At 34.4% G+C, this 10754-nt stretch overlaps 1 protein-coding gene across 1 annotated transcript; it reads right to left on the bottom strand.

The window, feature by feature from the left end:
* Positions 1-814: 814 nt before the first annotated feature.
* On the bottom strand, positions 815-9165 carry LOC122027125 (probable Ufm1-specific protease). Its single transcript, XM_042585985.1, has 13 exons — positions 8829-9165; positions 6323-6670; positions 5424-5677; positions 4766-4853; positions 4502-4677; positions 3734-3824; positions 3471-3593; positions 3242-3289; positions 3041-3117; positions 1902-1990; positions 1700-1811; positions 1420-1522; positions 815-1230 (listed from the first exon to the last, which is right to left on the bottom strand). The coding sequence occupies exons 1-13, from the start codon at positions 9022-9024 to the stop codon at positions 1001-1003; spliced, it is 1935 nt and encodes a 644-aa protein (XP_042441919.1). The 5' UTR covers positions 9025-9165; the 3' UTR covers positions 815-1000.
* Positions 9166-10754: the final 1589 nt, after the last annotated feature.

Here is a 10754-nt window from a genome sequence, read left to right as displayed (position 1 = left end):
GATTAACAGTAAATTAGGGAGAGGATGGCAAATGTACCGGGGTGGGGTATCTTTTGACAATAAAGTAAAAAGGATGGCCTTTTAAAGATGGGTTAAAAAACTGAGGTGCCCTTTTTATTTTTGTTCTTTTTTTCGTTTTTTGATTGAAGCGGCCTTGTTTTATTTAAATGAGATTAAACTCTGATTCTAAATTTGATTTTTCTTGTACATTAATTTGATTCAGTTTAAAAACGTGAACTGATTAAATTTTTTAGTATCTTCTCGTTGCACTACACCTTATGAATGAGTATTTGACTTTGTACTTTCCATTGAACTGAATGGAATTGTTTGGTGAGGCGAAAACAAATTAAGGATTTATGAGTCTTTTAAAGATTTATCGCACAGTACAAGCATCAATCTAAAACTTAGTGGCAATTGTTTTACTTTATTCATCACCATTTGTTAGTAAATTTGTTGATTCTAAATTGTAATGACTTGTGAAAATTTGTATGCAAATTAGAGAAAATTTCTAGAAACGAGACCTACGATCAATCCGAGCTTGGTATGACTAATTTGCATATATTTCAATTTGAACAGTGAGTATAATTAATATTAGAAAAATAAATAAACACTTCAAAAGTAAATTTATGTAATATGACAAGTTATTCATTCGTCAAAATGATAGGATATGATTAACAAGACATGATATTAATTGGGAAAGAAATCCAAAATGATCTTGACGTTAAATAGAACGTAGAAAATAAAACTATTTGAACAATTGAACGCTCTACGACTTTTATCGATCTCCTTTGGCATGAATTCCGAGCCCTTTTTATTATCAGAAAAGAGGCTCCATTTGAACCAGTAAATTAATTATACACTATATTCTCTTGTTTCCTAAAACATTTCAAAAGATTTTTTTTTTTTAAAAAAAAATCTCTCTCTTTCCACAGAGCCCTGCTTTCCATAGATTAGATAAATAATCATCTCGTTCTCAACCAATATTGCATCAAATGGAATTTCAAACTATGTTGGGCCTTTGTGGGAGGAGAAGATTGTAAAACTTATCCTTCAAAAAGAAGCTCTTGCCTTTGCTATCAACAGCCTTCTTCCACCCACACCATCCACCATGCACAATCTTCTTAAGATCATCACTGCCTGTGTAATGTGGATCCAGGATAAGAAATGCACAATCCCCACTTACTTCATTGTAATCTACTCCGAGAAGGGTATATGCTAAAACACCACCACCTGCATTTTTAATTATTAGGGCATGAGAATTGAAATGGATTAGTTGAGTGCGTAGCCATTTCCCATACTAATGTAATTGTTGAAAAAACCACAATGAAAAAAACGAAATATGTGGAGCAATAAAGCCTAGAAATTGAAGTTCTTTATTTCTGATACAAGATTTTATAGGCTATTGTAATAAAGACCTACCTATCATGATTGGAGTTCCTTGCGTCTCGAAATGCATGGAAAGCTCCCTGCATTTCTCTGGAAGCTCTTCTCCAGATCTCACGTTCATAATCTTACAGCTAACCTGCCAATATGTCCCATATTATCTAAAATCAAATTTCTGGTGGTATGGTCATCATATTGTTTGTAATTCAGACAGTTTAAAAAGTATATTGAGTGTCTCAAAAACTGAGCAAAAATATAGATGAAAGAATGCATTTACAAGATTTTTAAAGTTTTATAGAAAGACCATAGTTCTTACTCCAAGAAGTTTGTCCAAGACAAAGCTTAACTCAATTGCTCCAATCCATTCACGTGATCCAACAAAAGAAGGTTCCTTATCGCCTATATCGACAAGAGCCTGCTGAATTTCCCTGAATGCATTGAAAGAAAAAACAATTTGGGATCAGCTAAATCTATATAGGCAAAACAATTAACAAAAAAGGAGTTGCCGATTTTCCAACCTGTGTGAAGGAACATTCAGTGATGTGTACCGTTGAAGTCGGTACCATGATAAAATAGTTTGCAGGGAGCGATAAGCACATCCCCAGCCCTATTATCATTATTTCATTAATGATACCGAATAAAAAAAAATAAAAAAAAACAAGCTAAAGGTAAAATGGTTTGCTTTTGACAATTAAAACATGGAGATCAGGGAGCCTGTACTGATAAGCAAGCTAAAATGGTAGATTTGCTCCAAATTAATATGTGAGGGTCATTTGGAATCTTATAAGTTTACTTGGCATGATTCACAGCCAAACAGATTACAAATGGTTTATCTTAACCCGGGGTGGCTTGATGAATTAGCAGCATCTTAAAGGTATCAACCTTACTGTAAACCGCAATATTGGCCAAAGTTGTATTAGGACCACTGTTCATGCAATTCTTATTGTGAGGGGAATTATTGATGATACATCCGTAGGTAGTCCCCTCTACTTATAAAATGCATATCATCAAGTATATGAAACCTTACAAATTGACCTATATAACTTTATTTATTTACACAAAGAGCTATAAAGCTAAGCTTGTTACAAAAATATTAATCTTACAATTTGGTTAGCAAATATTATTAGAATTTACAAAAGAAGTAATAATGTCATTAGTTTGTACTTTCTCTCTAATAAAATGACTATCAATTTCTCTCATAAAACACATGGTTGAAACTATATGTATTGCAACTTGATTGTCACAAGAAAGCTTCGTGTACTCTATACGAGTGTATCCAAATGAGTTCGCTTATTGCTAAGATTATACCTATATTCTACCTCGGCATTTACCTTGCCGCCTATGTTTACTTCTTGTTCTTCGAAAAAATTAGGTTACCTTTTAAAAGAACACAATAACTAGATATAAGCCTCATACCATGGGAGGAAAATTACTCGGATGCAACAACCTTAAGTAGCAGCTTCCCTCTATCTTCCCTCTATCTATACATGAATATTATTGTTTATACAAAATTAGTATAAATGTACCATGTAACTTGTTTGCATAAAGACCCATAACACTTATGAAAGAGCATAATGAGTTAGAACCTTACATAAATATGCACAAGCATTCTATCAACAAAGCAGATCATATTGTTGAGAAAACGTAATAACCTTACATTGTCATCAAAACCTTGAAGAAGGTAATGGTAGTATTCATATGATCCATCAATCAAAGAGATTATGCCTCCAGAAACTGCAAAATCCATTTAATAAAAAGCCATTGTGCACCATAAAAGAATGACTAGAAGAAGAAAAACAAGCAAAGATATTCAATAATATAGAGTATCAGAGAACCAATATAGTATCAGAGAACCAACCGCCACTACTTGGAATCTCATTATGAACATCTTTAAGCAATGGAGTACCTATTTTTCACACAAAACCAATTGCACAAGTTTAATATAATCTTTCACATCAAAAGTATTATATGAAACCACAAAGAAGAACCATTTATACCATAATCCACTCTCAACTTAAACTAGTAAATTACCATAGTTAAAGCAGCAATACATAACATATTCAAAAATAAAAAGGATAAATAAATACCATATTTCAATGGGTTGATAGTTTTCATGCTCTTCGTGTCAAAATTTAAGGCATTAGCAATACGCAGTAGAGGACGATCCAAGGGCAGACCTAATCTTGAATGCAAAGCTTTCCTCATTTCCACTGAAGAATATAGGCACAAACCACTTAAATAGGCTACCATAAACTTTTCATCTTGACCATCTTTAGTTCAAAAATAATCATAATGGAATGTAGTGGTAATTGCAGATAACTTGCATATCAAGCACTAGATCTTTTATTACCTTGTTTCATCTCCGTCTCACCATATCTGAGATCATAGATAGCTGTTATCGGGTGCAATAACCCAGGTGGCAGGAAGTGATATGGACAAAACTGCAAATACAAATTCCAATATTGGTGTAAATTAGATGAGATCAATAGTTGGCCAATTTGCAACAAGATAAGGATACATCAAAAAGATTAATATATACCCATATATAGCTCTACTCCATCAAGTGAAACAAGGGTACTGTAAATTTAAAATAGCATAAAAGAAAAACAATGAATATAAGTTTAAGAAACAAATTCCCAATTTCGATTAGATGGATTTCAATATGATAGCTATGTGCGGTCGGAATAAATTCTTTAAGAGGAGATATAGAGTTATTAATATTGCATTATGAATGTGAACATAAGGGTGTGCAGTCTACCTAAGATGGACTCAGACAAGATATTGTGTATAGCTCAGCAAAAAAAAAAAAAAGGATGCTACTTTATGAATCGGAGTTCAAAAACCCAATAGCGGTTTCATTAATGTGTCCTAAAGAAAACTTTAGCAAGATAACAAGACTCCTAAGAAGAATATAAAGCTTGCTACTGAGGCATTAATATATTCTTGAGAAAATTATTTAATAAAATGAGACTTATTGATGAGGCTCCTACAGCTACAATGACTGGGACCCTTTTAATGTATAGTTAACTGGACATAAAATAAAAGCAAATGACAATGCAAAATTTAGAACTTAATACAATTGAATAGTTGATAAGACTTCCTAAAATGTAAGCATTACCTGAGGCTGTTGTGATTGTAATTCTGATATGAGAACCCTCTTCATGTTATTTAACTGATCAACTAAACCGGGGATAACTAATTCAGAGAGAGCAGCAGAAATTGTAAAATCTTCAGTTGAGTAGCATAGGACATCAAGCTTGAAGCTAAAACTTAGGTTTTTTGCATGTTCGGTGACTGAAAACAGAGGACATTATTATCAAACCATAAAGCACACAGATGTGGAGAATATATGAAACTGTAGAAATAATGAAACCAACAGAACCTGGAAAATATTCTGCAACTGGAGCAATTGACTTGCAATTTTTTCTTGACTGATTGAATAGAACAGCTATTTGGATAGCATCTGCATTCTAATTTAGAGAACAGTCACAAAGCAATTGGAAGCATCTTATCCATTATTATAATACCACAAAGTACAGAAAACAATAATATATACATTATAGAACTTCCTAAAATATGTAAGCAGGTACGAAAGTAGCAAGCCAATATATTCACTACAAGATTGCCTGACCTAATTAATTGAGATCAAGAAGAGAAAGTTTAAAGGTCTAGAGAGATGTCATGTTTTCCATATTATTAATTGATGAAACATATAACCCAAAAAGATAGAGGTTATATCATTGGAATCTAATATTATTTGTATCGAAAGTCTACCACACAGAAAATGATCATGATAAATAAATTAGATATAAAAGTATTAAGTATACAACCTACCTCTCTCAAATATTTACAATCTAAACTCAACCACACACAAACTGATGCAAAAGATAAAGTAAGACATCTAACTTACATAAAAGCAACCATGATACATAAATTAGATACATAAGTATATAACTTACCTCTTTCAAATATTTACACTCCAAACTCAACCACACAAAAACAAGCTAATGCAAAAAAATAAACTTAGGCATATAACTTACCTCTCTTTTTGCTGATAATGAGATGTCCTTATGCTTGGAAAGAAAATATGAACATGGTAGATCCTTAGTAGAAGTATCCACCGACTTGGAGAAAGAATGACCTGAAACCAAATTCAACACCATACCATGCAAGATAGCAGAACGAGTTGACTCCTCTGTGTTAATATTTGAACCTTCAACTAGGTATACAACATGTGGATCTCTCAATTTGGCAGCAGCAGCATCAATGGATAAGGAAACAATTTCTGCAACATCTGACAATATAGCAAATGTCAGGTGATGCAACTAAGTAGCACAACGAACATAATTTTTAACTCAATAAAAAATAATAGTTAATTGTCATGTGGAGTTCTGCTTCACAGCCATAAAACCTGGTACCAATTTGCCATCCACAATGCTCAAAGTCTCATGAAGGTACTATGCTGGAAAGGTAAATACCCCAAGGACATTATATCATTGACTTCACTATTGAAAAGCTAAATTTGATTGTGACAGTTAGAAATGTAAAAAACTACATGATTCAAAGGAAACAAAATCAGACAAACTGTCATATGAATAAATAGGGCAAGTCAATTGTGACAGTGATGCCAAACTTTATAAAATAGACCTAAGAAGATTTTACATTATGAACAATAAAAAAAAATAGCCATCCTTTTTTCTTGATATTCTCCGTGCATAATAATCAGTGATGGAAGAGGTCCAAGTAGACAGTTAAGACATTCCGACTAGTTATTGTTGAAATCTGCTCACATCTCTCTTACTGATTGCAATATGTTAAGTAGAATAATATGAGAAGATTCAAATTAGCCATTTCTAGTTCCTCCCTGCCCATAATATGTAGATATTTTTAGGTAAAATACATGAAATGAGTTTCAACTTACTGACCGCAAGAAATGCACCTGATGTTTTATTTAAGGGAATGAAAATAGGCAACTTGAATTCCAGGTTGCATCTCAGCAGACAACCTTTCTCCCAGATATATTTTTCGGGATTGTCATCATAAATAACCGACCTAACAACTTCCATTTTTTCAATATTTGCAAGGCATGAAACAAAGAAATGAATATCATCAGTCATCAAATCAGTTGTGGCACCAATTAGATCATGTTCTCCAGGACCATGAAGGCATTCTCTCATCTTTCGACAAATCTTAACAGCCTTGGCAACATTTTTCTCCGGACTCCCATCTCCAATTATTAATGCACCAATTACTTCAAACCCTCTTAAAAGTAACATCTTGATTTCATCTGCTAGACAAAGAGAGGAGTTATTTATAAAAATAAAAATAAATAATATAAATTAAATAGAGTGAACTGCAGTTTAATTGCAATTTAACTTCAAAAATATACTTACCCTTATTTTAGGGTAGAATTGCAATTCAAGAAAGAACAAAACATATCAAGTGTAACTAACCATAGAGATTGTTTGAAACCCTACTGATTAAGAAAGTATAGAGCAATAATATTCTTGAAACTTGTTCGCTATTAGTTTCATGGAACAAAATAAGTCAAACCCATTTGTAGAACTAATTGGAACAAAATAGACACTCATGACAAATAAATATAAAAATACACAAAAATAAGCTGTAATGGTTGTTGGATGAATCAATGCTGGGAACATAGAGATAAGAGAGTATGTCCTTTAAGTTTATGAGGCTAATTTGAATGCAAAATTTTTGCAAGTGAATATAGGGTATTAAACTTGGGCAAGTCAAGTGCAGGAATGTCAACTGCATAGTCACATATCCGCAAATAATGGAGAAACAAGAATAAAAAATTTTGTTTAATAAATAAATAATATGAACTGTTTTATTTGAGACACTTTGGTAAAAAACAATGTTGTGCAGAATCATTCTTTATGGTAAACTATTCTCCTTGTTCTATTCTCCTTGTTCTTAAAGAGAATTAATCTTTGATTGTGGACATAAATATCATATATTTATATCTTGAACAAGAATATACAATACAATTTCCCAATCATCATAAATTGTTGTCATCCCAAATGTCAATTGTTGCTGGACCAAAACTGAAAGTTGAAGATATCCATCTCTGCCATAAAGCTTCCCCATGTAGTCCAGCTAGCAAGAACTCAGAGAACTCTTAGGTGGTGCTCTTGTTATCTTTGCTAAAAGCAATGTCAGGATTTCCACCACTATCAAAAAGAAAATTTGCCATCTGGACGTGAGTACATGTGGATTTGAAGTGATTTAGTTTCTTTACCCCATAGGTCCCAAGGTAAAGATTCTCTGCTAATACTCTCCCCAATAGCTATGTTTGCAACCAAATTTTACCTCCAGGTGATAGACAAGCAAGATCAACATGGATAGGTTGACAACTTCCTTGAGGAACCTACCAGCTATTTACATTTAACTCATTAGGTTCTATATCCTCCGTTGCTTTTCTCAGGGTCACCAATGAGACACATAACTAATCATCACTGATCATTTTGACAACCTTTAATGTGTCACAAGTAATTTGCACTGATAAGGTACCAATCTTTTCTCTTCCAAGAGGCAACCAGAAATACAAATAGAATCTATTAACTTAGTTGACAGCACTACCCTACTACATTTTGCAACCACATTCATATTTTGATATATGTCAAAGGCACCATCCAAGTCACCACTTCAGTTATAGATTTTTGAGGCTTGTTGAGATGATGATCCCTATGATCAGTGATTGATTTCTGGTTTTATTTCTTATTTGGTGACTTTTAATCTCGTGATAAGGTAAGAAACAACCAACTTTTTACTTGTTCTAATACAATGAAAAAATCTCATGGGCTCATTAACACTGCTTTTGTTTTTGACTTCTGAGCATTTGATGGCTTCTTGATGACCTCAAGAGCTACCATAATCTACATCATCTCTACTATATTATCAAAGTACAATTCATATTGATCAAAAGAATGTCTTCCACGAACACATGAAGCACATTAAATAAACAGTCATTTCATCTAACATCATTCCCACCAAGAATCTCTTGAACATCAGTTTGTTCTTTTACTGGAACAACCAATATACATCTTTATCAAATATCATAAAACTAGTAAGTTCCAATCTACAAAAAAATAATAAGTTCTGATCTGCAGGTTAAATTCAAACTTGCATCCTCAGTACCACCTTATGTTTATGAAAACTGTAAAATAATTGTACAATATTATTGTTTCAGTATTTCAAACACTGTAGACACAATTGATCTCGTACAAAACTGCTTTACATTGAGAATTATTGTCTACGTTTGCAAGCATCACTAGTCTTGAATTGTGGACAACTAGACATGAAAACCTCATATTTGTACCATGAACAAAAATATTTAACACGGAAATTGCCTTTTTGATCGACTTCAATACAACTTTACTTAGTGAACAACCAAATTCGTCACGAGAAAGGGAGTGGAACAAGACCTGTTTCTTTGACGAAGTCCGGGGAATATGGATCATCTTCGGTAACGGCATGGAGACATCGGATGGAGGATACGATGGAGAAGGAGGAGAAGAAGAGGGGAGATCCGATCAGCCACTGGATGCCGCGGCTCCTGGAGGATAGGAGCGACTTCTTTGGACATAGAACTCTGACGCACCGCCCCGTCTCTCCGTCCATCGCAGGACCTCGAAGAAGAATAGAGCGCGATATCGAAGGGAGTTGTCCGCAGACCGGAGCGCCGCGCCGCGCGCCGCGTCGGGAGAGGAACCGAGACGAGACCCGTGCGAGTGACCAAGGGGGCGGTTTCCACACTAAAGCCGGTTCGATTGAGCTCGGGTTTTAAGCTTTTCAAACCATTTTGCATCTGCCACGACACCTTCGGCTTGATTCCAGATCTATCCAGTCAACTCCGACAAGATCCGGTCAACTTCAACGTTAGACGATTCTATGAGATATGTATAAACATCAAGGGTAATTTTTAAAAATCCTCTATACACAAATTTTATAAGCAGATATCATATATATATATATATATATATATATATATATATATATATATATATATATATATAGGATTGATATGCTGCGCGCCTGCACGGTACGTGACTGTGCGCGCACAGCATATCAATCGGTATTTTTGATGGGTTTGATTAGTTTTAGATTGGTCAATCCTAAACTAGAGAAAAATTATATCACCAATCGTCCCAAACAGACAATTATATCTCAATCTTTATATATATATATATATATATATATATATATATATATATATATATATATATATAATTGTTATCTAAGGACTCTTTCCTACGGATAACTCTCACGTGACATATCATCTAATCGCGCCACAGTAATTTTTCCTTATTTTATTTTCCTCTCGTCGTCGCCGAAGCCTCGCGTATCTCCTCACCGCCACTGCAATTTCTCGCAGCGCCTGCTCTCTCTCTCACCGCGATCCTCCTCGCCGCCACAGCAGTCTCTCGCCGAAGCCTCGTGATCTTCCTCCTCGCCAAGACTCGCGGCGACAAGCTAACAGAGGCGCTCTCTCTCTCGCCGCAGCGAAGCTCGGCGAACCGAAGCTCGCCGCGCCTCCTCGCGCCAGCCACAACAATCTCTCGTCGAAGCCTCGCGCGCGCGCGAGAGAGAGAGAGAAGGCTGCGCCAAGGGAGAGAGAGCAGGCGCGACAAGAAGGATCTCGAAGCTTCGGCGAGAGATTTCTGTGGCGGCGAGGAGGATCGCGGTGAGAGAGAGAGAGCAGGCGCGACGAGAGACTGCTGTGGCAGAGAGGAGGAGGATCGCGAGGCTCGAGGCTTCGGCGACGATGAGAGGAAAAGAAAATAAGGAAAAATAGGAGAAAGATATGCCACGTGAGTTTGTCCGTATAGTTCCGTAGCAAAAGGTCCGTAGGATAACAATTCTCTCATTCTATATATATATATATATATAAAAGAAATTATCACACAATAAAAATTAATTAATTGATGACATAGGATAAAAAATATCTCTAAAGAAAAATATTTTCTTTTATTCAGATATTTAGCTATAGATTAATGGTGGGATTTTAAAGGATAATTTATTAATTATAATTTATATGTAAAATTTTTAAAAGGTAATAGTTATAAATAATAGATTAGTAAACTTTATTCAAAATGTAAAGGTACTATTAATATAACTTTATTACTATGAATTATATTTGAATTTATAATAGTCGATATGGAATGAATCCTGAGATAGGGTTCTTATTAGGTTGACTATACTTAAACGTCTAATTCGAGTGGTGTAGCCACATATCTAAATCAGTATGTTATTGAATAATATAAATTTTGTATTTTTATTGTGAAATAAAATATCTTAGAATTCTTAAATATTTCTATGTCAAGAAAATATGGAAGTAGTACAAGGTTATT

This window comes from Zingiber officinale, chromosome 10A, assembly GCF_018446385.1.
Source record: "Zingiber officinale cultivar Zhangliang chromosome 10A, Zo_v1.1, whole genome shotgun sequence".
Lineage (NCBI taxonomy): Eukaryota > Viridiplantae > Streptophyta > Magnoliopsida > Zingiberales > Zingiberaceae > Zingiber > Zingiber officinale.
Note: the sequence above shows the minus strand (reverse complement) of the source record. Positions and strands in the feature narration are given on the sequence as shown.

Excerpts from the sequence above, each read along its gene's own strand:
- LOC122027125 (XM_042585985.1), bottom strand. The coding sequence starts at position 9,024 with ATGGACGGAGAGACGGGGCGGTGCGTCAGAGTTCTATGTCCAAAGAAG. Across the intron at positions 4,854-5,423 it reads CATTATCAGCAAAAAGAGAG|AATGCAGATGCTATCCAAAT; the intron begins GTAAGTTATATG and ends TCTCTAAATTAG. Across the intron at positions 3,825-4,501 it reads TACAATCACAACAGCCTCAG|TTTTGTCCATATCACTTCCT; the intron begins GTAATGCTTACA and ends TTGTATTTGCAG.